Source organism: Zootoca vivipara, chromosome 3, assembly GCF_965207765.1.
Source record: "Zootoca vivipara chromosome 3, rZooViv2.hap1.1, whole genome shotgun sequence".
Lineage (NCBI taxonomy): Eukaryota > Metazoa > Chordata > Lepidosauria > Squamata > Lacertidae > Zootoca > Zootoca vivipara.
Window position 1 is genome coordinate 114,848,336 of NC_142586.1, and position 26,710 is coordinate 114,875,045.

The 26,710-nt window shown below is 47.2% G+C and overlaps 1 protein-coding gene and 1 long non-coding RNA gene across 6 annotated transcripts in view; one reads left to right on the forward strand and one right to left on the reverse strand.

Moving 5' to 3' along the window:
• LOC148686471 (uncharacterized) overlaps positions 1-26,710 on the reverse strand; it is a 425,644-nt gene that overhangs the window by 286,133 nt on the left and 112,801 nt on the right. The gene's annotated exons all lie outside the window — the stretch shown is intronic.
• Positions 1-26,710, forward strand: part of LOC118082967 (PIN2/TERF1-interacting telomerase inhibitor 1) — a 51,079-nt gene that overhangs the window by 3,424 nt on the left and 20,945 nt on the right. For all 4 annotated transcript variants that reach the window (XM_035110870.3, XM_088666931.1, XM_088666932.1 and 1 more), the window contains exons 5-6: positions 2,441-2,533; positions 4,164-4,237. In XM_035110870.3, coding sequence (XP_034966761.1) covers positions 2,441-2,533; positions 4,164-4,237 — 167 coding nt within the window. The remainder of the gene's footprint in view (positions 1-2,440; positions 2,534-4,163; positions 4,238-26,710) is intronic.

Consider the following 26,710-nt stretch of genomic DNA (forward strand, 5'->3'; position numbering starts at 1 on the left):
CACTCATGCTCATTGGCTACATTCAAATGAAGGGAAGCTACTGCATATCAACCTAAGCAAGTTGTGCTTCCTTTTTCTGGTTATTTGGCTATAACTCTTGATAGAATATAGATAATTGGACAATCTTTGTTGCATCACATTCTTCATTAAATTATCTTTTCATTGATATATAATTTTATGGTATTACTCCACCCCAAAAAGTGGTGTTATGAGCCATCGAACCTCAGAAATACACTTTTTCCAATATGTGTATTGCTGAAGGTGTGTGGGAGCAACTTTTTAAAAATATTAACGTTTCATTTAAAAAAATCAATTCTAAAGAAATAAAGTAATACAGAGAAAAAAGATGGGAAGTGGTGGTGGGGAGAACAAAGAAGTGTATAATAAAATTAAAACAATTACAAAAATTCAGTGAATATACACCCATAAATTCTTATATAAACTGATATGTTATTATCCAAATATATATATGTAGGTGTTAATATCCTACTACATTTTATACAAACTCCTTCCAAATGTTGTCATATTTATCCAAACAAAGTCTATGTCTCTAAGCAGTCCACTCATAAGTTGCAAGCATTGTCCTATTAGCAATCCATTGATTAAATGGTATCATCCTATATAATAAAGTGCAAGTGTCTCTGCGTCCAGATTCCCTGTGTCCCTGTGTCCGCGCTACTGCGCATGTGCCCCACGGACACAGGGATTGGACGCAGAGCGCTCGCCCTCACTCGCTCACGCACTCCCCTCTCGCATCGCCACCCGGCTCAGGTCTTGAGCGGTTGGCGCGCTGCTGACAGCACAAAAGCCACTCCCGTTAGAGAAGCCGCAGCCCCTTCCTCCGCCCACACAGCCAATGAACACGAGGAAGGCCATAAGCAGCCGCCACGGAGCTCGCTGACGGCACCTTGCCTCCGCTCCCAGCTCATTTACCTTCTCCGCGTCCCCGGCCTCTTCCTCGCCCGCCATAACAACCCCGCTTGCCAGGCTTCTCGCAGCCGACCAACCGCCGCAGTTAACCACAGAGCCCTGAAGCCTGAGTTGCGCAGAGAGGCCTCGCGCAGACGAAGACGGCCGCTCTACCCATCCGTCTCTGCTGTCCGTCTGGGTTTTTCCCCTCCCTCCCCCCTCCTTTCCCCTGTATGACCCCTCCTCACGCCTCCTCCAGCCAGGTGCCTCCACCGCCCACAGCCGAGCAGGACGCGCCCACAGCCGAGCAGGACGACCCGGCCCCTGACAACGCCAAGCTGTCCTCCCGCCGCCCCGGCTTCGGCCCCGTGACAGCCATGGGCGCCCCCGGAGCCACCTTCGTCACCAGCCTCCGTTGTTCTGGCGAAGGAAGGAGGCGGCGGCGGTAACAGCAGCAGCGGGAGCAGCCCGGCCCAAGCATGCCTCACCGGCACCTCGCCCTCAGGGGGCCGGCCTCCATGGACGCCTAGAGGATGCGGAGCAGCGACGGAGGAGCCTGTGAGAGGAGTGGTGAGGCCGCGGCCTTCCCTACCTCTGCGCTCAGCCGCGGGGCACGACAGGAGAGCGAGTTTGTTTACTTGCGTTCCTGGCGCGCCCCGCGGCCGAGCGCAGAGAGAGAGGGAAGGCCGCGGCCCCGCTGCTCCTCTCACATATCTTCTAGCGCCCGTTTTCTAAATGGGCTGAATGACACTAGTACATGCATATTCTTCCAGTTCACCAGTATCAGTCTCTTGGCCACCATTAGGGCACATAGAATCCATTTTTTTGTTGTCCTGGGAGTGACTTGAGTTGTGCCTCACTTCCTAGGCTTGAGATTTAGGAACATAGGAAGCTTCCTTATACTGAATCAGGCCAATGGTCCATCTTGCTCAGTTTTATCTACACACTGACAGCCAGCTGCTGCCCAGGGTTTAGGCAACGAGTCTCCCAAGGCAGATGCTCTGACATGGAGCTATGGCCCTTCCCCATAGATTAGTGTAGACCAGCCCTTGAACCATACAACACATAGCTGAGACATTGACAGGCAGCAGGGTTGGGATGAGCAAAAGGGGGGGGGAATATTGCACAGCTTGGTGTACTAATTATAGAATTCCACAGGCTATATCACAAATCGGTGTAAATCAAAGGCCATTTCATCCCTGCTAGAATTTACCAGGGGCGCAATGCAGAGAAGTTAAGCCCTTTGCTGCTGAAGTTAATGTGGGAATCATAGAATTCTGGAGGGTTCTCAAGACTCATCTAGTCTAACCGGCTGCAATGCAGGGATCGCTGCTAAGGAATCCCTGACTGGCAGCAGTTCAACTTCTGTTTAAAAACCTCCAGTGAAGGAGAGTGTTTGAAGCAGCTGGTGCAGATGCCCCGTGAAAGCAGGAAGTGTGTTGAGGGTCTCTCAGATCAGAAAACGAGTGAGATTTTGCAGAAGGCAGTGCACGGCTTTGCCTCATACAACAACTTCTGCTTGTGTTTCCAGAGGCCGCGTCCAAGGAGGAGAAAAGAACCTTTAGCCTGGAGGAGAAATCTAAGAGTGCCCGGAAACGAGTTCATTATGTGAAATTTGCCAAAGGTAAGGGAGAAAGCAAAAGGAGAACAAACCCAGATCACCAGAGTCGTCTCCTGGATACAGCAACTGCTTGCAATCAGGGATGTGGGTTTCCAGGGAAATGTCGAATCGGGGCTTGTTTGTATTCTGGGAAATTTTCCCAGGCTTTAAAAATCAGTTGGGATTCATTAGAGCATGTTTTGACCTCTGTTTAGTAAGCATAAGTCTGGCCCTGTTCATAGTATGTCCTGCAGGCTGCAAAGGTTTTTGCTTTTGCGACTTAAATGTGCTTTAAACCTTACTCAGAACTTAGAATCATAGAGTTGGAAGAGACTACGAGGGTCATCCAGTCCAACCCCCTGCCAAGCAGGAAACACCATCAAAGCATTCTTGACATATGCCTGTCAAGCCTCCGCTTAAAGACCTCCAAAGAAGGAGACTCTACCACACTCCTTGGCAGCAAATTCCACTGTCGAACAGCTCTTACTGTCAGGAAGTTCTTCCTAATGTTTAGGTGGAATCTTCTTTCTTGAAGTTTGAATCCATTGCTCCGTGTCCGCTTAACTTGGATGTTGTTTTTATCAGTAAACTCAGTGTTTATAAGACAACTCAACAACACATATTTCCTTTAAATTGCTTAAATGTGAAGATAAAAAGATTTGAAGGCAGTTAACATTCTAATATAGCTCTGCTAAGGAAGCGTCCATTAGATAAATCGAGAGTTCCCTTGGGGAAATCAAGTTTTCGGTGGATGGGGAGTTAATTACAACATTGAAACTACCCAGTTGAACTGGTATCATTCATTACGTTACTGTATAAAGTAGAGGCAGCCAATGTGATGCCTTCCAGATGTTACTGGACTACAACTCCCATCAACCCTTGCCAGTACGCCTGATGGTCAGGAACAATGGGAGTTGTAGTCTCATCTCCTCTGGTGGTAACCATGTTGCCTACTCATGATTTAAAGGTGTTGAAATGGAACATCGGTGTTGCCAGTGGTCAGGGGTCAGCAAACCTTTAAAGCAGGGGGCCGGTCCACTGTCCCTCAGACCTTGTGGGGGGCCGGACTATATTTTGGAGGGGGGAAAGAACGAATTCCTATGTCCCACAAATAACCCAGAGATGCATCTTAAATAAAAGCACACATTCTACTCATGTAAAAACACGCTGATTCAGGGACCATCCGCGAGGCGGATTTAGAAGGCGATTGGGTCAGATCCAGCCCTTGGGCCTTAGTTTGCCAACCCATGGCTTAGATCAACAGTGCTGGCCACACATAAAATTCATTGCTGTTATTTAACACTGGCAATCTGCCTCAAATTCTCTAAGTGCCGTACATATATTAAAGATATGGCAATCCCCCTCTTCTGGCTCTCAGTCAAATAAGACACAAAACAAGAGGAAAAGACAATGAGGAGGGGAGAGGAAAGCAAGTGCTGAAGCAGCTGCTCCTTCGGCTAGTAGCCTTCACTAGTCCTCTCCCCCATGAATTTGTGCGGTCATCTTTTAAAGCCATCCAAGTTGGTAGCCATCACTGTATCCTGTGGGAGAGAGTTCCACAGTCCTTTCCTTGTTCTGAATCCTCCCACACTCAGCTGTGTCGGATGCCCATGAGTTCTAGTCTCATGATAGTGCCTCTTTTGTTTCACCCCAGGAAAAGACCTCTCCTCCCGAAGCGAAGATGACCTGTCTTGCATTTTTGGGAAACGGCAAGCCAAGAAAACACAGGTATGGGACTCGTTTTGATTTCCCCCTCCTTTCACCTGCACTCGGTCTAGTTGCAAGTTGTCTTTCCCCAAGTACAAAATCCACATTAGGGTGACCAGGTCATCTGGACAACTTGGCTTGCAATCCTATTTCTGTCCTGAGCTCCTTGGAGGAAAGTGAGGGGGTGTAGATCCAATCGATTGATCAATAAAATAACAACAATAATAAAACACACATTGGGACGTACATTTCATTGCACATGATGGGACCTAGAGTAAACATGCATATCATTGCACTGTTAAGTGGCATTGGCATGTTAAATCAGTTGCACACAGAAACACACACACACCCCTCTGCTGTGCATTGACCAGGCATAGGCAAACTCAGCCCTCCAGGTGTTTTGGGACTACAACTCCCAGAATCCCTGACCGCTGATCCTGTTAGCTAGGGATGATGGGAGTTGTAGTCCCAAAACATCCGGAGGGCTGAGTTTGCCTATGCATGCCATTGACTGTGCAGGTCGAGGAGTGTCATTCAGATGTCAGGAGATTGACAGGATTGTAGCCCTGCTCAGATGTCAGACGTGACCTGCAGGGCGTGGGGGGAGGTCCTGTTCTGTGGCATGGGGGAAGGTTGCCATCCCAAGGCTGGCAGGTGGAAATCAGTGCCAATGCTGGTAAATCGGAATGCAAAAATTATGGTAATTTTTTTATTAAAAAACCAGTTGAAAACGTCTTGCCATTGAAAATGCATTTTTTTCTTCTAAAATTCATAACACAACTTGATTCAGAGGGGTTTGTGTAAAAAAGGATTAAGCAGTAAAATGACCAATAAGAAAAATTAACAGTAATCAAAAAAAACCCTTCCAAGAAAGGAAAGAAGATTAAGTCCCGACCAGAGAAGAATGGCATATTAAGTTGATGGATCATTATGCCAAAATGGCAAAAATGACCGGAAAATCAGGAAGACCAAAATTTTAATAATTAATGGGGAAATTTGGTGCTGGAGGAGACTCTTGAGAGTCCCATGGACTGCAAGAAGATCCAACCTATCCATTCTGAAGGAAATCAGCCCTGAGTGCTCCCTGGAAGGACAGATCCTGAAGCTGAGGCTCCAATACTTTGGCCACCTCATGAGAAGAGAAGAATCCTTGGAAAAGACCCTGATGTTGGGAAAGATTGAGGGCACTAGGAGAAGGGGACGACAGAGGACGAGATGGTTGGACAGTGTTCTCGAAGCTACGAACATGAGTTTGACCAAACTGCAGGAGGCAGTGGAAGACAGGAGTGCCTGGCGTGCTATGGTCCATGGGGTCACGAAGAGTCGGACACGACTAAACAACAACAATTTTAAAAACCATTGTAAACAGTTAAAATTGTTAGTACCGTAGGACTGGAATAACACTGGTAGTTTAATGGTGAATTTTGGATATACCCGGTAATGGAGAGGTAAAAGATTTGGATCATCATAAAAGATGCAGAAGGAAATGATTAATGATAGGACTCACAAAGGGGAGGAAGGAAGTCCAGGAGATTCTGTGGAATCTTGTCTTTATGTTGTATGTTGGATATGTGTTTGTAAAACTGTAATTAGAAAAATCAAATGAATAAAAAAAAAACTTCCAAAATTAAGAATAAAAATACAGTGGTGCCTCGCTAGACGAATTTAATTCGTTCCACGGGTCTTTTCTTATAACGAAAAATTCATCTAGCGAATCCCATAGGAATGCATTGAATTTTTTTTTAAAAAAAATTTGCCCATAGGAACGCATTACAATGGTACCTCGGTTTATGAACACAATTGGTTCCGGAAGTCTGTTCATAAACTGAAGCGTTCATAAACTGAAGCGAACTTTCCCATTGAAAGTAATGGAAAGTGGATTAATCTGTTCCAGACAGTCCGCAGAGTACTTAAACAAAGCGTTCATAAACTGAAGGGAACTTTCCCATTGAAAGTAATGGAAAGTGTATTAATCCGTTCCAGATGGGTCTGCGGCGTTCGTAAACCAAAAATTCGTAAACCGAGGTGTTCATAAATCGAGGTTCCACTGTAATTGAATTTCAATGCATTCCTATGGGAAACCGCGATTCGCTAGACGAATTTTTCGTAAAACGAATTCGTCTAGCGAGGCAACCTCTACTAGAAAAAACCTTTCGTTAAGCGGAAATTTCGTTAAGCAGGGCATTCGTTAAGTGAGGCACCACTGTACACCGAAACCAGATTAAAGCATGCACCACCTTTCTATAAACACCTGGGTAGGCTCGTCTAAGCAAACATGTTTCCAACAGGCACCGAAAAGAGCACAGTGAACCCGCCTGTCTGATATCAATCTGCGGGGAGTTCCAAAGTGTAGGTGGTGCCGCACTAAAAGTTCTTAGAAATGGGGAAATGGGTGTTGTGTGGCACTCGTAACAGCGCCAGTTCTTCCGACTGAAGTAGTCAATTGGGCGTATGGGGTAAGGCAATCTTGAACGTAAGCTGGTCCCAAGTTATTAAGGGCTTTACACTCTGATAGTAACACCCTTGAACTTGGCCCCGGACCATTTTCTGTTGCGGTGACTCAGAGGGAGCCAACGCATTGCCCTTCAGATGCTGCGCCCGTCTCTCAACTCTGAACAGACCCAGCACCCTGGGGAGGCATCATAGCCCCTCTGCAGAGCACCATGTTGACTACCCCTGCGTTGAACTATCCACTACCGTGCGGAGCAGCTCTTTCTGATGTACGTAGCATTTCCATCGCGATGGAATTTGGAGCAGTTGTGCTGGTGTAAATCAAATTAACGATTGCAACATTAGCAGCGCGATTATGATGAGTCGCCCGCGGAAACTGTCACCCGTTGATAGGTCTAGATCGAGATCTAGGCCAGATTAATTTTCCTTTTCCAATGCAGGAAAAAGTGTGTGTTTGTGTGTGTAGCTTATGTTTGGGAATTGAACCAGCATATCTAACCTGATCCATAAATCCAATATTCAGGTTAATTGGCTGCTGGCTTGGGTTGCTTTGGAAAAGGGGATTAGACGGATTCTGGAGGAGGTGTCACGACAAGTAGATCTGCAGCAAAACATGGCCGTGTGGAGTTTCCCAATTCTGGGTTCCAGCCAGCCATGCCCTGCTCCAGGAAACTCCGTTCTGTTATGACTCTTGCCTGCCTGCCCCCGCACCCCCCAGTTTTCCTGCCCCACCTCTCAAGAATCATCAGCCCTTGCCCACTAAATTTCCTCAGAACTCACTCAGCTAATCTGGAGTTTTCTCCCCCTTTGTTTTGTATTCCTGAGAAACCTTTAAACCCCACTCCACCCCTGAGCACGTTTGATGGCTCCCAAGCCTGGTAATAACTTCCTAGTCTAGATAACTCAGTTACTTAGAGCTGATAACGCCAAGCTTGCAGGTTCAATCCCTGCTGCATATTCCTGCTGCGTTGCAGGGGACTGGACTAAATGATCCCCAGGGTCCCTTCCAACTCTAAAATTCTGTTATTCCTCCTGTGTGGACAGTGCAGGAGGTGTTTCGGGAGGAGCACTTGCTACCCCTTCCCCCCCCCCAGATGTGGCCACATGTGGGTCTCTGTTGCCGTTCCTCGGAAACTTGGCACCAAGCAGAGAGCTTGGTTATGAAGCCCTGGAGCACATCAGTTTCGGACCTGAAAGAGCAAGGGATCGCTGGCCGTGAGTGTCCCTGTATCTCTTCCGGCTGAGATAGGAAGAGTCCTGGCGTACATCAGGAACTGGGGTTCTTCTGTCAGGAAGGAGCTCACCAGGGCTTCAGCCATCTCTGGTCGCTCTCTGGTCGCCTTGGGCAAGCAGCTCACCACTACTGACAGCAACTGCAAACCAAGTCTCTGGCTGGGGCATCTTCTGCCTCAGAGCTTCCCTGCGGTCTCAGCTCCTGTATCCTTGAAAGACTCTGCCTTGCCGAGTGATTCATATTTTCTCTCTCTCTCTCTTTCCTTTTTTTCTCCGTTGCTTATCCAGCAGCTGCTTGGCCGGTGACACAATACTGACATCTCCCGCTATCTCGCTCCCAGCCCGTTGGGAAGCAGGCATGTCAAAACTGACCCTAACCAGGGATGCTTTTGCTTTTGGGGATAGTTCAGGAGAAAAATCAGCCACGGAGAATCGGGTTTTCTTCCCTAAAGGACCAGCAGCAGCAGGAACAGACTATTCCCCCCAGCCTTTGCCAACTGGGTGCCCTTCGTGGTTGTGCTGATTGGCGTCATAGTCCCAAAGCAGAGAGAGAGAGAAAGAGCATAAGAGAGCCTGAAGGATCAGGCCAGTGGCCCATCTAGCCCAGCATCCTGTCCTCACAGGGCCCAACCAGATTATTGCAGGAAACCCACAAGCAGGATTCGAGCACAAGAGCAACTCTCCCCTCCTGCGGTTTCCAACAAAAGGGACACAGAAGCTTCGTTGCCTCTCAGCTGTGGAGGCAGAACAAAGCCATAATGGCTAGTAGCCCTCGATAGCCCTCTGTGGATTTATCGGATTTTCTTTTAAAGCCACCCAAATTGATGGCCACCACTGCTTCCTGTGGCAGTGAGTTCCCTAGTTCCAACTGTGCGACCTCTGGGGAGCACCAGGTTGGCAAAAGCTGGAGTATAACACCGAGAGCCTCTCCCTTCCAGCAGGGGGCACTAGCTCTCCAGTCCCTTCACGGAGATGGGTTTGTTGAGTATTCCCAGCTTCCATGGGTTTGCGGTGAATTTTTTTGTAGGCGAACAGCTCGCGGAGGGTAGTTCCCTAGTTTTAACAGTGCACTGCGTGAATAAGTCCTTTTTTCTGTGCTGAACCTTCCAGCATTCAGCTTCATAGGAGCCCAGGCCCTCCAGGATGTCATAGAATCATAGAGTTGGAAGGTATCTCAAGGGCCAGTGTAGTCCAACCCCTGCAATTCAGGAATCCCAGCTTCTCAGCTCATCAGGAACCAGTGGGCAAAGCTGGAACTCTTGGTACCTTTCAGCCCGAGCCTACTCCACAGGGTTGTACTGATGATACAATAGGGGCAGGGGGTTAACAGCTTTGTTAGTTAATCAAATCATCACAAGGCTAATTGCATGTGGGCAAGATATGTACATCGGAGAGGAATAAAAATGTGGTTTGAGGACCAGGAATAAATGGTCACCACATTTCTTTTATTTTTATTTATTTATTCAATTTATACACCGCTCCATACCCGGAGGTCTCAGGGCGGTTCACAAACAAGACCACAACATATAAAATCAAAGCAAAAACGATAACCCAATAAAAAAAAAACCCAAAAAAGAACCACATTCAATAAGATCAACCAAAGGCCTGGTTAAAAAGGAACGTTTTTTCATGGCGCCTAAAAGTGTGTAATGAAGTCGCCAGGTGAACATCCCTGGGGAGTGCATTCCACAGATGGGGAGCCAATGCAGAGAAGGCCCCGTTCTGTGTTGCCACCCTCTGGACCTCTTGAGGAGACAGCACACAAAGAAGGGCCTAGGAAGATGATCTCAAGGTCCGGGTAGGTTCATATGGGAAGAGGAAGTCCTTGATGCTGATTCTCTGGAGTTCTTACGATCCCAGCTCTTAAATGCTGGGATAAATAACTGTTATTTATTAGAATTAACTCTTATACCTGACTCTTTCCCTACAAAGGCAAATCTTCCTGTTCTTTCTTCCTCCCACCCATCTTGAGGAGGCTTAAGGCCAGCCAAGTATCATCCCACTGGGGACTTCCGTTCCTATCCCAGTGCCACGTAACACGCCCCCCCCCACTGCCTCCCCTCTTTTCTTGCCACCGCCACTAGCAAATGTCAGGCCTCGTTCCTCTCTGAGAGCTTGCTTCCTTTGAGAGAAAATAGTGAGGCTGAATGAAGCTGTCATTAGTAAGCAATTGAGGGGGGGCTGTATTCCTCTCTCTCTTTTTTCCTTTTTATATTATATATCTCAAAACAATAGGTGTCTATCTGAGCGGGCCTAAATAGGAAATGTCAACACCTCTTCCCCCTGCTTCTGCAGGAGACAATGAAGCAATTGAAAATATTGATTGGCCATTAGACGTGTCTCTCCGGAGACCTCTGCCTTAAAATGTCTAGAGCTCTCCTTGGACTTGGGATCGGGGAATTTCCTTATGTGGGCTCCCCCTCTGTTTAGATCTTCTTGCTTGTAAGGGAGAAAAACAAATGGCGTTAGTTCCTCTCTGGTTGGACTTCCTTGACCCCACCCATTTCATGCTTCCCCCCCCCCCCTCTCTTTTGAACATGCATACGTAATATATTAATTTCTTCTCAGTTCCTCCTTCCTCCGTCCAGCTGTATTTCCTGACAAAAGGCCTTATCAATTGCGAAAAGTGTTCCTGGAAGAGATGTAGGATTTGGGGGACAAGCTGTGGGTCAGAACTGACTAAACATAATCCCGGTATCGTCTTGCAGGGCAAGGAAGTGCTTGCTCACAGGTACTTGCTAAAATAAGGAGTCATGACTCTGGCCCGCTAACAAATGTGCCTGTCTCGCTCTCTCGCTCTCTCTTTCTCTTTCTTTCTTTCAAGTCCCTGCTTGCCGTATGATCCTTGATTGGGATCCGGTTTCCTCTCAAGCACGTGGTCAGCAGCCTGCGTGGAAAAGTGACCCGTCGGATCCCTTCCCTTGTTTAGTCATGTTGAGTGGACCTTTTTCTGGATGACATTCTCTCATCTTAAGGCAATTTCCTAATTACAAACACATTTTCTCACTCAGGTTTCCTCTCCTGACTCACATTTCCTGGTGGTTGTCGTAGGCATCAAGCAGGGACTCATAGAATCATAAGAGTTTTGAAGGGACCCTGAGGGTCATCTAGTCCAACCCCCTGCCATGCAGGAATCCTTTTTGCCCAAACGTGGGGCTCAAACCCACAACCCTGAGATTAAGAGTCCCATGCTCTACCGACTGAGCTACCCCAGCTGACAGTTGGGGGGGGGGCAATCCCACTTGGCAGTGCATCAGCCATTGTGGGCTTGGAGCAATTGACTGTATTCCATGAGGACTAGAAAGCTGCCTTCGTTTTGTTTTTGTTTTTCCGTGGGCTCCGTGGAGCTGGATAGAATCGAAAGGCTACAAGATCCACCAAGGGGCGTAGAGCATCGGTCTTCTTGCTCCAAGATGGGTCATGACAGCAGCACTAACCTCCCCCCATCTCCAATATATATGGTGAAGGGTTAAGAAATTGACCTCCAAATGCACACGTGGGGTTAATGTCACTGGATATCTTGAAAAGCTTCTTGGGAGAAAAGCAATGACAAACCTAGACAGCATCTTAAAAAGCAGAGACATCACCTTGCCTACAAAGGTCCGTATAGTTAAAGCTATGGTTTTCCCGGTAGTGATGTATGGAAGTGAGAGCTGGACCATAAAGAAGGCTGATCGCGGAAGAATTGATGCTTTTGAATTATGGTGCTGGAGGAGACTCTTGAGAGTCCCATGGACTGCAAGAAGATCAAACCTATTCATTCTGCAGGAAATCAGCCCTGAGTGCTCACTGGAAGGACAGATCGTGTAGCTGAGGCTCCAATACTTTGGCCACCTCATGAGAAGAGAAGACTCCCTGGAAAAGACTCTGATGTTGGGAAAGATGGAGGGCACTAGGAGAAGGGGACGACAGGACGAGATGGTTGGACAGTGTTCTCGAAGCTACGAACATGAGTTTGACCAAGCTGCGGGAGGCAGTGGAAGACAGGAGTGCCTGGCGTGCTCTTGTCCATGGTGTCACGAAGAGTCAGACATGACTAAACGACTAAACAACAACAACATCTTGAAAAGAAGGACAAATGCATGGAAGATTTTGACAGCTGCTACCCTCTGCCTCTACAGTGCTTCTGAATACCAGTTGCTGGAAACCGCAGGGGGGGGAGACTGCTCCTGTGTCCGAATCCTGCTTGTGAGAACAGGGGGCTAGACAAGGTGGACCACTGGCCCAATCCAGCAGGGCTCTGCTTATGTTCTCATGTGAGCCAACTCCTGACCTGATCCAATCTTTTAAAAACCTTTTGGGTAATCAGGAGAGAGTAAAATGTATTGCTGCGCAGAAAACTGCCTTCCCAGAATGTGCACTTTTTGTTCCCTCTCTTCTCTCTCTCTCTCTCTCTCTCTCTCTCTCTCTCTCTCTCTCTCTCTCTCTCTCCACCCTTTTCCTTGGTGGAAAATCTCGCCTCAAGCCACTCATTCCTTGGGGGGTTTGTTAGGGCCCAATGCGAAACCGAGGCCGGGGGGGGGCGGATATGAGAGAGAGAGAGTTTGCTCTTTTTGATTTATCACCCTGCCTTCCCGTTCGGTCACTTCTGTAGGCTAAAAGAGCTACGTTGGCTGTAATGTGTCGCCATTAGAGACCAAACATTAGCTGGGATAACCCATCATGCCTCACAGTGAAAAATGTCCCCTGATTGGCTAATTAATCAGTCAAAAGGGGAATGACACGACTCTTCGGGTTGAGGGACTCCTCCGTGGAGGTAAGCAGCCGGGTTGATGAATGGTTTCCCGGTAAATTCATATATCAAGAAAACTTAGTCATTTTTAACTGGGCTTTGGAGGAAAGCTGGCTTCCTTCCCCCCCCCCCCCTTCTCGCCCAGCACTGTTTCTTCTCCTCCTCTTCTAGCTTTTGCACTCCCCCCCCCCCTTCTTCCCTTCCCAATCCCGTTTTTTGCTGCCTTTGCTTTTTACGGCTTCGTTGCCACGTGAGAAATGGGGGGGAGTGGGGCAGAATCCTCTGTGGGGGCAGCCACAGGAGAGGTTTTGCCAAGACAGGAGTGGGGAACTCTGCCTAGCCCAGCCACATTTCCTTTGGCAGAAGGTCAGGGGGCAAGTGTCGGTGGTGGGCGGGGCCAGAGACAAAAGTGGGCGGAGCAACTAATGTTTATTATTATTACTACTACTACTACTACTACCAAGCCCCCATACCTCAGCTGGTTAGAGCATGGTGCTGATAACGCCAAGGTTGCAGGTTCAATCCTTGTATGGGGCAACTGCATATACCTGCATTGCAAGGGGTTGGATTAGATGATCCTCAGGGTCCCTTCCAGCACTACTACGGTTCTACTATATTAATTTATATCCCGCCTTTTTTCCTGGACCAGGACTGAAGGCGGCTTAACACAGATTTGAACAACTCAGATAAAAGTACAAAAAGGGATTATTGGTTTCCTTTCGCTCTTATTTTTATTCTGTGTCCTGTGTTGTTTTATTTTGTATTTCTGCGTTGCGAACCGCCCTGAGATCTTATGGATGAAGGGCAGCGTACAAATTTAATAAATAATAACAAGAAGGTGAAAAAACATTTTAAAATTGATTAAACTCTTTACACAATAAAAGCAGTACAAGGAAACAAATCTGTTAACATACAGATAGTAAAAGCAGTGCAGCACTATCAAAAGCCCTTAAAATAAAATAAAAGGTCAGTCCCCAAAGGCCTGTTGGAATTAAACAGTATTCACCTGCCAGCAGAAAGACATCAAGGAGGGAGCCAGTGTCATAGCACTAGAACTCGTTGACATCCAGTGGACCTGAATGTTGGAAGATTCAGGACAGATAAAAGAAATGGCTTATTTGCACATAGTTAAACCGTGGAACTCACTGCCACAGGACCCAAGGATGGCCACTCTCTAGATGGTTTTAAAAGATGATAAGAAGAGAAGAAGAGTTTGGATTTGATATCCCGCTTTATCACTCCCCGAAGGAGTCTCAAAGCGGCTAACATTCTCCTTTCCCTTCCTCCTCCACAACAAACACTCTGTGAGGTGAGTGGGGCTGAGAGACTTCAAAGAAGTGTGACTAGCCCAAGGTCACCCAGCAGCTGCATGTGGAGGAGCGGAGACGTGAACCCAGTTCCCCAGATTAGGAGTCTACCGCTCTTAACCACTACACCACACTGGCAGATTTGTGGAGGAGAGGGCTACTGGCCAGGGTGGCTATGCTCTGCCCCCAGGGTTCAGCTTCTGAATACCAGTTGCTGGAAACCACAGGAGGGGAGAGTAGAGCTCTTGTGCTCATGTCCCGCTTGCAGGTTCCCCTCAGATATCTGGTTGGCCACTGCACGGCAGGGGGTTGGACTAGACGACCCTCTAGTCCCTTCCAACTCTACAACTCTGATTCTGTGACTAGATGGGCCATTGGCCTGATCCAGCCAGCGGCTCTTCCTGTGTGCTTAGGTAAAGGAATTTTGAATCGGACCTTTCTGTCTCTGGAAGCGGAGGCCAAGGAGGGAGCGAAGGAGCAGTGCCAGTTCCCCCTTGGAAAGTGAAATAGCTGCTTCCAGTTTTGACAGTTTGTACTTAATGCATCATTTGAGCTGTTGACTCCCTGACATGTATTCATTACAGCTCGGGCTCCCGCTGGTTGAACCCTTGCAGGCAGCAAAGCAATTTTCTCCCCCTCCTTCCTTGTTTTAATTATTTTATTTTTTTAAGGAACGGAGGTGGCTTGGAGGGGAGAGAACCTGAGATTTCATTTTTTAAAAAAGCCAAAGGAATGCTTCACTGTAATTAATTGCCATGGATTTTTCTCCCAAGGTGCCATGTCCGCCCTGCGTCCTTATCTATTGTTTTAACGAAATTGACGTCCCGTCCCACCGATTAAATTCAGCAGCCTGTTCAGTGTTTTCAAATATCCCGCTGTCTGCCAGGAGCCTTGGCACTTTGACCGTACGGCAGTCTCCGATAAGTGGCCGTTACAACAACAACAACAAGCCTTAATAAATAAGAATTATCTTCATGAGTAGGTAGAGGTCCAGTATAATGTATATCCCCAGCATAGGAGATAAGAGTGTTTGGTTCAGGGAGGTCTTAGATTGGAATTCTTGCTGAGCTGGGAAGGTGGCCGGGTGATTGTTTATTCCCAAGAGTTTCTACCTCACAGAGTTGTGGAATAACCCTGTGTAAGGTAAAGTAAGGTAAAGTAACCCCGTGTAAGGTAATTATGGTGCTGGAGGAGACTCTTGAGAGTCCCATGGACTGTAAGAAGATCAAACTTATCCATTCTGAAGGAAATCAGCCCTGAGTGCTCACTGGAAGGACAAATCCTGAAGCTGAGGCTCCAATATTTTGGCCACCTCATGAGAAGAGAAGACTCCCTGGAAAAGACCCCGATGTTGGGAAAGATTGAGGGCACAAGGAGAAGGGGATGACAGAGGACAAGATGGTTGGACAGTATTCTCGAAGCTACCAACATGAGTCTGACCAAACTGCAGGAGGCAATGGAAGACAGGAGTGCCTGGCGTGCTCTGGTCCATGGGGTCACGAAGAGTCGGACACGACTAAACGACTAAACAACAACAACAAGGTAAAGGACCTCTGGACAGTTAAGTCCAGTCAAAAGTGACTATAGGGTTGCGGCGCTCATCTCGCTTTCAGGCTGAGGGAGCCGGGGTTTGTCCACAGACAGCTTTCCGTGTCATGTGGCCAGCATGACTAAATCTGGTGCAATGGAACACTGTGACAGAAACCAGACCGCACGGAAACGCCGTTTACCTTCCCGCCACAGCGGTACCTATTTATCTACTTGCACTTTTTGGCATGCCATCTGTCATGGGCTCTTTACGTGCGATTCCTTCATTGCAGGAGACCCTTGGGGACCCCTTCCAACTCTGCAGTTGGAGACAGGATCTGTGATGGTCTCAGCGCTTCAGCAGGTTCATGCCAGTACTGCGAGTTCTTGAGTTGCTGGTGGTTTTACGTCACTGTTTGTTTTTATTCCAAGCCTTTTTGTCTTCATCTGGAGAAAGGTTCCCACAGCTACTTACAAAGATTAATAATGGAGTTCCCCACCTTAGGCTTAACAGTCTAAAGCACAAGGCACAAGAGGAAAAAGGTATTGGGAGGGAGGAGGAATAAGGTGAACCCTGGCACCTGTTCTTAGTTAAGCAGGTCAGCCTCCCTCATTGCATGTGATTCCAAACCTGCCTGTCTATCGGTTTCTCTCACTCACAGACATATGCACGCCAGCCATTTCTCGAGCTATTTAGTCCCCCTGGCCTGCTTGCTTTCTATTTACTTATCTATAAACAAACTTAATTAAAGAGCTTTTGTCCCACCTTTCTACCGAGAAAGACCCAAAGCAACTTGCAACCAAACTTCGCTGGAAAGCAAGCAGGCCAAGGGAACTAAATAGCTTGAGACCTGGCTGGCGTTATGAGCTCAGTTGGTTAGCGTGTGGTGCTGATAATGCCAAGGTTGCAGGTTCGATCCCCGCATGGGACAGCTGTTTATTCCTGCATTGCAAGTGGGTTGGACTAGATGCTCCTTGGGGCGCCTTCCACCTCTATGGTTCTGTGAGTCCAGAGCAGCTTACAGCTGGCCAAGACAACACCCCCTGCCCTCAGTCTCACAATCCAAAAAGATGCCATATGGAAAAGAAAGGGATTGGGATGAACCAGTGGAGTCGCCCTGCTTCCCTTCTCTTCCTCTGCTGCACCCTGATGTTACCGCTGCCCACACCGGGGGGCGGGGGGCGGGGGCGCTGGGAGAGCGTGTGTGCGTTTTTTGTTTTGCCCCTGTGGCCATTTTTGCAAGTTTGCATTCCAGGTGAGAATCAAACAGTGGGCTTTGCGTCTCTGCAGCTCGCCCTCTTAAACCACCGCAGCGCCCCAGAGCTCTTGGTAGCCAGCCAACGGAGTTGGCCTGCTTCCCTTCCCTTCCCTTCTGCAGCCGGATGGAGGGGGCTGCTCTCCCAGCAGAGCCCCTGCATCCCCGGGTACCTCAACCTCTTAAACCGCCGTGCCACCCCAGAGCTCTCCGCTCCCTTCCCCAACAGCCTGTTGTTCTCGAGCAAGGACGCTGTGGGTGCCGGCGAAGGGCTTGCACAAACAGAGGGAATGCCGGGCAGACTGCTGCTGTTTGTGCACCAAGAGATCTGGGTGGCAGCTTGGCGCTAGTGCCCCGTGATTTATGGGCTTAGCCAAGCCTACATTATGGGCGCCCCCCTCCCTGAATTGCTGCCCGGTATTTAAAGCGAGGGCCCATTCCTCTGTTCCTTGCCTTTAAGTATTTGGGAACATGGGACTTGCCTTAATCATTTTTTCCGAGGGGGGGGACCTCCATCTCTTCTCCTCCCCACCCTGCCTCAGAGACTTGCCCTCTCCAACCCCCACTGCCCACTCTGCCTTGGCACAGAGAAGGACGCCTAAATAGGGCTTTTCTGTTCCTTCAGGAGAAATTAAGCATTTCTTCTTTTTTTAAGCCTACTTAGCTTGTCAGCCTGGATTTATATTGTCATAGTTCACTAGGGAGAGATAATAGGCACGGCTTTGATGTTTGAAGCCACTGCCTTGCCTGGCACAGTGATCATTTTAGCGAGAAAATGCTGGATCAGGCTAGTTTTATTTATTTCTTAAAAGTATATACTGCCCTTCCTCTGAAGATCTTGGGGCGGTTCCCAAGAGAAAAATACAGGCTAAAAGCACAAATAAATAGGGGGAGACAGTAACACACACACCCATGCCACAAATACATTTAAAAGGCTGTGAATCAGCCAAATGCTTGGCTGAAGAGGAACGTTTTAGCCTGGCGCCTAGAGATGTACAATGACAAACCAGCCTAGGGAGAGCAATCCACAAATGGGAGCCACTGCAGAAAAGACCCTGTTCTCATGTTACTACCCTCCAGACATATTTTGGAGGAGGCACACGGAAGAAGGGCCTCAGAGGATGATCTCAGGGGCCGGGTCCTTTTCTCACAGTGGCCAATCGGATAGCTGTGGAAAACCCGCAAACAGGATTTGAGCACATGATCTGCTCTCCCCTCCTGTGGTTTCCCCTCCAGCTGCGGAGGCAGAACAAAGAAAGCCATTGTGGCTAGGAGCCATGGGTGGCCTTCTCTATGAATGACTCCATCCTCTTTTAAAGCCATCCAAGTTGATGGCCCTCGCTGCCTCCAGTGGGAGTGAGTTCCAAAGTCCAGCTATTATTATCACTGTCATGTTTGTTTATATCCTTCCTTTCCCCCAGGCAGGGACTCCCACAGCTGAGAGAACCCCACCGAATGTGGAGGGTTATGGTAGCTGCTGTCCCTTGGCATTGCTGACGCCAATAACGTCGTGCTCATTCACCCAAAGGGGCAGCAATAACATGCGCACAGCCATGAAGGCCCAGTTTTGCCCCCTGTGTTTATTTTACTGCTCTCCAAAGACAAATGCTCCTGCTTGCTCCCGAGACTGGAGAATGTCTCAAATTGGCCGGCTTCTCTTCTCTTCTCTTTTCTTGGCTGGCTTTCCGAACTTTTCCTGTCCTGGTCTCCCAATATCTCGATGTAAACACACACAAACTGGATTCCTTTCGGGGAGCTGGCTGCACAGACCCAGCATACTTTCTCTTTAATCGCTGGAAAGGAAGGAATATTTCTCCCTTGTCTCTCTCTTTCTTAATGCTGTGCTCAGAGGCTCTGTGTTTCCAAGAAACAACCGGTTGCCTTAATGCCTGTGTGAACTGTATAGAAAGAAGAAGAAAATACCAGAACTGTATAAAGTTGGAAGGGACCCTGAGGGTCATCTAGTCCAACCCCCTGCAATGCAGGAACCACAACTAAAGAATCCCTGGCAGGTGGCCATCCAACCTCTGCTTAAAAACCTCCAAGGAAGGAGGGCATCCATTCCACTATCAAAACAGTTCTTACCATCAGAAAGTTCTTCTTAATGTCTAGTCAGAATCTCCTTTCTTGTCAATTGAATCCATTGGTTTGGGTACTACCCTCTGGAGCAGCAGAAAACGAGCTTGCCTTGTCTTCCATCTGGCAGCCCTTGAGATATTTGAGCAGTTTCATCTCATCGTTGGACTCCCAATTCCCATCAGCCCCGCTCAATGTAGCCTAAATGGCAAGATATGCTGGGACTTGCAGTCCCGCAACATCTGGAGGGTCACACCCTTCCCCAGCCTGCTTGATGTTGCTTGTGGACGTTCTGTGACATCACTGCATTGCAGCCAGTGGCAAGGCAAGGCCGTCAAGGGCTGCTTGTTTGTTTATAAGTCAGCTCCTGTAGGTCTGTTGCTGAGCTGTCCTGACCCTCGCGATGGCATAGAATGCCCACAAATATTCTGTGACTGAGCAGGAAAGGAACAGTCTTGAGGAACATAGGAATCTCCCTATATATTGAGTCCGATCATTGGTCCATCTAGTGTGGTATGATCAAATGTTTCCTTTCCTTGATATTGGAGAGCCTTCCAACTAGAGATTGAGAGTGACTGAAACTGACTGGTTTCGCATCCAGAGCAGGGATCACATCCTCGATCTTGGGAACCATCTCCCCAAATCTTCAGAGGTGCCCCAGTCGGTGGAGTTCAGAATGGTTGGCGAAAGACAGCTCCTCCATCTTGGTGACCGTCAGGCCAGAAAAAGAGACATAGAAGATACATATATTTGCAACACCAGTTTCAAATATTGCACACTTTTAATATTCAAATGTCAAAGCTGTATTATTCAAATTGGGATCCCTGTCTAAGGACCTGTTCACCTCATTTACCATTCAGATGCTTAAAAGCAGGGCGGATAGGAACCACGAGCAAACCCCTTCGCTTTTTGTTGGCCAACGCAGCTCCAACCTTTCCCCATACTGTACAGTGATTCTTCCAGATCCGTTATCATCTTCATTAAAAAGGTTTAATAAAAAAATTCCTTCAGTAGCACCTTAAAGACCAACTAAGTTTTTATTTTGGTATGAGCTTTCGTGTGCATGCACACTTCTTCAGATACAGTGAAATAGAAGTCCCCAGGCACTTATGTAGAGAAGGGGTGGGGAGGGGTGGGGGTGGGGAGGGGAGATCACTCAGAAGGGTGGTGGAAGTGGGTGATTGACTGACTGATAGCTGTTGATGACCGAAAACGACTGCAAATGGTTTTGCATGAAAAAGCAAGGGTTGAGATGGCTGAAGATCGCTTATCATGTATAATGAGATAAGAATCCGATATATCTGTTCAAACCAGGTCCCTCCATTGTTTTGAGCTTGGTGATAAGTTGTAATTCAGCAACTTCTCTTTCCAGTCTATTTCTGAAATTCTTTTGTAGTAAGACAGCTACTTTGAGATCTTGTATAGAATGTCCTGGGAGATTGAAGTGTTCTCCTACTGGTTTTTCTGTCTTCTGGTTCCTGATGTCAGATTTATGTCCATTTATCCTTTGGCGTAGGGTTTGGCCTGTTTGTCCAATATAGAGAGCTGAAGGGCACTGTTGGCATTTGATGGCATACACAATGTTAGAAGATGTATCACCCACAATAATACAACCACCAGACTTAACATGGACACTGGTACCAGTTGTTGTTGTTTAGTCGTTTAGTCGTGTCCGACTCTTCGTGACCCCATGGACCATAGCACGCCAGGCACTCCTGTCTTGCACTGCCTCCCGTAGTTTGGTCAAACTCATGTTCGTAGCTTCGAGAACACTGTCCAACCATCTTGTCCTCTGTCGTCCCCTTCTCCTAGTGCCCTCAATCTTTCCCAACATCAGGGTCTTTTCCAAGGATTCTTCTCTTCTCATGAGGTGGCCAAGGTATTGGAGCCTCAGCTTCACGATCTGTCCTTCCAGGGAGCACTCAGGGCTGATTTCCTTAAGAATTGATAGGTTTGATCTTCTAGCAGTCCATGGGACTCTCAAGAGTCTCCTCCAGCACCATAATTCAAAAGCATCAATTCTTCGGCGATCAGCCTTCTTTATGGTCCAGCTCTCACTTCCATACATCACTACTGGGAAAACCATAGCTTTAACTATACGGACCTTTGTCGGCAAGGTGATGTCTCTGCTTTTTAAGATGCTGTCTAGGTTTGTCATTGCTTTTCTCCCAAGAAGCAGGCGTCTTTTAATTTCGTGACTGCTGTCACCATCTGCAGTGATCAAGGAGCCCAAGAAAGTAAAATCTCTCACTGCCTCCATTTCTTCCCCTTCTATTTGCCAGGAGGTGATGGGACCAGTGGCCATGATCTTGGTTTTTTTGATGTTCAGCTTCAGACCATATTTTGCGCTCTCCTCTTTCACCCTCATTAAAAGGTTCTTTAATTCCTCCTCACTTTCTGCCATCAAGGTTGTGTCATCTGCATATCTGAGGTTGTTGATATTTCTTCCAGCAATCTTAATTCCTGCTTGGGATTCATCTAGTCCAGCCTTTCGCATGATGAATTCTGCATATAAGTTAAATAAGCAGGGAGACAATATACAACCTTGTCGTACTCCTTTCCCAATTTTGAACCAATCAGTTGTTCCATATCCAGTTCTAACTGTAGCTTCTTGTCCCACATAGAGATTTCTCAGGAGACAGATGAGGTGATCAGGCACTCCCATTTCTTTAAGAACTTGCCATAGTTTGCTGTGGTCGACACAGTCAAAGGCTTTTGCATAGTCAATGAAGCAGAAGTAGACGTTTTTCTGGAACTCTCTAGCTTTCTCCATAATCCAGCGCATGTTTGCTATTTGGTCTCTGGTTCCTCTGCCCTTTCGAAATCCAGCTTGCACTTCTGGGAGTTCTCGGTCCACATACTGCCTAAGCCTGCCTTGTAGAATTTTAAGCATAACCTTGCTAGCGTGTGAAATGAGCGCAATTGTGCGGTAGTTGGAGCATTCTTTGGCACTGCCCTTCTTTGGAATTGGGATGTAGACTGATCTTCTCCAATCCTCTGGCCATTGCTGAGTTTTCCAAACTTGCTGGCATATTGGGTGTAGCACCTTAACAGCATCATCTTTTAAAATTTTAAATAGTTCAGCTGGAATATCATCACTTCCACTGGCTTTGTTATTAGCAGTGCTTTCTAAGGCCCATTTGACTTCACTCTCCAAGATGTCTGGCTCAAGGTCAGCAACCACACTACCTGGGGTGTACGAGACCTCCATATCTTTCTGGTATAATTCCTCTGTGTATTCTTGCCACCTCTTCTTGATGTCTTCTGCTTCTGTTAGGTCCTTACCACTTTTGTCCTTGATTATGGTAATCTTTGTACGAAATGTTCCTTTCATATCTCCAATTTTCTTGAACAGATCTCTGGTTTTCCCCATTCTATTGTTTTCCTCTATTTCTTTGCATTGCTCATTTAAGAAGACCCTCTTATCTCTCCTTGCTGTTTTTTGGAAATCTGCATTCAGTTTCCTGTATCTTTCCCTATCTCCCTTGCATTTTGCTTGCCTCCTCTCCTCCGCTATTCGTAAGGCCTCGTTGGACAGCCATTTTGCCTTCTTGCATTTCCTTTTCCTTGGGATGGTTTTCGTTGCTACCTCCTGTATAATGTTACGAGCCTCCATCCATAGTTCTTCAGGCACTCTGTCCACCAAATCTAAATCCTTAAACCTGTTCCTCACTTCCACTGTGTATTCATAAGGGATTTGATTCAGATTGTATCTTACTGGCCCAGTGGTTTTTCCTACTTTCTTCAGTTTAAGCTGGAATTTTGCTATAAGAAGCTGATGATCTGAGTTACAGTCAGCTCCAGGTCTTGTTTTTGCTGACTGTATAGAGCTTCTCCATCTTTGGCTGCAGAGAATATAATCAATCTGATTTCGATGCTGCCCATTTGGTGATATCCATGTGTAGAGTCGTCTCTTGTGTTGTTGGAAGAGAGTGTTTGTGATGACCAGCTTGTTCTCTTGACAGAACTCTATTAGTTTATTGCAGGCTCTGGTACCAGAGCCTGCAATAAACCCAGATGCCAACTTTGCTGCCACATACACCCGGACAACATCATTACTGGCCCCAACAACATCCAACATACCATCTCAGGACTATTTAATTGCTCATCTTCTAACATTGTGTATGCCATCAAATGCCAACAGTGCCCTTCAGCTCTCTATATTGGACAAACAGGCCAAACCCTACGCCAAAGGATAAATGGACATAAATCTGACATCAGGAACCACAAGACAGAGAAACCAGTAGGAGAACACTTCAATCTCCCAGGACATTCTATACAAGATCTCAAAGCAGCTGTCTTACTACAAAAGAATTTCAGAAATAGACTGGAAAGAGAAGTTGCTGAATTACAACTTATCACCAAGCTCAAAACAATGGAGGGACCTGGTTTGAACAGAGATATTGGATTCTTATCTCATTATACATGATAAGCGATCTTCAGCCATCTCAACCCTTGCTTTTTCATGCAAAACCATTTGCAGTCGTTTTCGGTCATCAACAGCTATCAGTCAGTCAATCACCCACTTCCACCACCCTTCTGAGTGATCTCCCCTCCCCACCCCCACCCCTCCCCACCCCTTCTCTACATAAGTGCCTGGGGACTTCTATTTCACTGTATCTGAAGAAGTGTGCATGCACACGAAAGCTCATACCAAAATAAAAACTTAGTTGGTCTTTAAGGTGCTACTGAAGGAATTTTTTTATTTTACTTCGTCCCAGACCAACACGGCTACCTACCTGTAATTAAAAAGGTTTGTAAAGCATGCAAAGCAGGCAGGCTTATGCAAACGAAGCAATGTTGCTGACTTGCTTAACGAGGACTCCTCTTGGCATTGACTTCAAGCAGCCCTGATCGCAGCTATTAAGCATCACTCTATGTACAAGTCTGTACAGTAAAAATAAAAATTGAGCCCTCCACTTGGCAAGTTGTGTCAATTAAAATGGCACCCATTCCCATACCCTGCCTGGCACGGGGGGAGATCAAGTGGTATAGGACAAAAGAGATGCTGGAGAGCAAGATGCAGATTTTTCACCCTGCGAGTCATGAGGACTAGAATTTTGATGTTTCACAAAAAGCTTCCCCTCTGCTTTCTAAATCTTTCTTCATCGTTTGAAAATTGTCAGTGTGCATCCTCGTTTTTTTTGCTTGCACCCACCCAAAAGCCTTGGTAATTTTTTTTTTAAAGTAAACTTTCTGCTGATTCTCTTCCATCTTGCCCACACACGTATTCCTAATCACGCTTATCTGTATAGTTTCCTTCCATCCTGCCTCTCCTTCGCTCGAGGCAGCTTGCAGATCGATAGAAATGCAACAGTGAAATCCAATTTAAAAGCTAACAAACCCAATACACAACAAAGCCACAACAAAACCAAATCCAAATGTCAGCAAATCAGGCTGACATCAAGTTTGAAGGCCCACCTTAAGTCTCACGCAGCCTTCACAAAGCCAGAAGCGTGGAATGTTTCTAGAGTTTTTTCTGTGGCGTCATCCGGAGGCCACAGCAGAGAAAGCTCTGCTGTTTGACAGCAACAAGCGCACCCATTACAGAGCCACCATCTTGGCCCAGGTACAATGGTCCAGAGGTGGATTTGGGGCAGTGTGACGAGTTTCCCCACACAGGGTGCTGAGCTGAGGGACTTCCTTCCCAAAGACTGGTAAGTGCTTGCTTTGGGAAGGAGGTGTGGGGCCTCTGGCAAGGTCCTAGAGTCCTCCCACCTCCTTCCCAAAGCCTAGTTAGTTCTTGCCCAGCTTTAGGAAGGAGACGGGAAGGCTCCAGGACCCTGCCAGAGCCTTCACACCTCCTTTCCCAAGCCCGGCGCCTTGCTTTCCCAGCTTGGGAAAGGCACTGAGAGGGCTGAGAAGTGGGCATCAGATTTTGGCCTCGCAGAGGGCGCCATATTACCAAGGTCCACCCCGTTTGAGACATCTAAGCATGCGGAAAGAGTACTGAAATCCAAAGGTATGCTTAGGTCAGCTCAAGGCCAGCATAAGGCCAATCTAATAAATAGTGATAATCATCATCATCATCTCCAAGAAAAGAGATTCTAATTCAACATCAGGAAAAACTTTCAGTCAGTAAGAGCCATTCGACAGCGGAACGGTCTCCCTTGGGAGGTGGTGGACTCTCCTTCCTTGGAGGTTTTTAAGCAGAGGTTGGATGGCCATCTGCCATGGATGCTTCACTTGAGATTCCTGCATTGCAGGGGGTTGGATTAGATGACCCTTGGGGTCCCTTCCAACTCTGCAATTCTAAGGTATCATGCAGCCTCTTGTGCAGGGCCTTAAGCAACAACGCACTCAGTCTTCTGCCAGCTCCTGTGTGGTGGGGGTCACACAGCAGTGCCCCTTCCAGAACGTCCTCTTTTGATGCAGCCCTATATCTTCCCAGTGGAGAATGTTAAGGACCTGCATTGCAGGGGGTTGATCTAGATGACTTTTGGGGGTCCCAGCTCTACGCTTCTCTGATTCTGTGAACCTATGTGAAATCAAAACCCTCTGATCTATCATAAAAACATAGTGATGGGTCCAATTGTCGTTCACACCCCATAATTTATCCAATTAACCTTTCCCCTAATAATCCACTTTTTGAGAAAGAAGGCTGGATATTTATAAAACCCGTAAACAAATGATAGATCAGTTCCAACAGATGGGTGGGGTATAAATATTGAAATTATTATTATTATAAAGGGGAAATAGGGTCATTTGAAGAAGGGTTAGGTGAATTAAGAAAAACAAGATGTGGCTCTGATTAATGTAGTCATTTGTTTTGATTCCAGCCTATAGAAAACTGAACGCTGTAAAGGAAAAAAATTGTATTAGAGTAGATTGAATATTATGTTAAAAGACTATTCTTGATCCTACTTGTAGAATATATTGTCTTTTAAGGAAATGAAATCTGAATCTTGAAATTCTGTTCATTGTGGGGGAGGGGGTACTTTATGTTTATGTTTATATTTATATCCAAACAATACGACTGTTGCGTTGCAGTTTGGAATGGGAAATAGAAAATTAATTTTTAACAAGAGAGGGAAACTGCTGGATATCAAGAGGAAGTTCAGGCCTAGGGAGCAGAGCGTATTGTTGTGGTTTTGGGGGAAAGTCGTTCCCTCCAGATCGAGCGTGCTGAGAAACCACGAAGTCCACCCCTTTCTGGTTTTAGAGGTGCGTGGGGAAATCGTTCACTTTCGACCGGCTTGGCCTCTTCCGCCCACCCCAACCCCCTGCCAGCAATCTCGTCCGAGCAAGCGAAAAGCTCGCCTTGCCAGCCTTGGTGTGGTGCGTCTGCGCCGGGAGAGTAGCCGGAAAAGCCGATAAGGCTCCCAGGACAGAAGTCTTTGTCCTTATCTCGGCAGAGCACATGTGCTCGTCGAGAGTGCATCCTTTTCCTGTCCTAGGATCGGGAGACGTAAACTGACCATCTCCCGACAGCCGGGACTTCAAACGGGGGGCCCGGAACGTCTGCAAGGCGGGAGATTTTTTTCTTCTTCTCCCCCCACTCACCCCACGACTTCAGAGGCCAAAGAGGCGAAAGTGGGTCACTCCTTGTTTTGGGAAGCAATGCAGAGAGCTGGCCAGGGAGCAGTGGGACAGGGCGGTGCTTTTGTTTTGTTTTCATTTTTTTTGATCCCAAGAAACTTTCTGATAATAACAGCCGTGCCCGTCCAAAAGTATTTTAGTTTTGACCAGCGCAAATCCGAAACGCCTTGCTGCACTTTGTTTTAAGACGTTTCCCAAGATGGAAAGTTAAGAAGGCTGGCAAGGAGAGACTTATATTTGCCTTCGTTCTTCAGCTCAGATGGTACTTAAGTTAGAACCGGAGAGAGGAGTGTGATTTTTTGGGAGGAGTCTTGCAGGAGTGACCCAGCGTTTAGGGACACTTGACCATCGAGGTCATTTGGAGGCAGTGGTG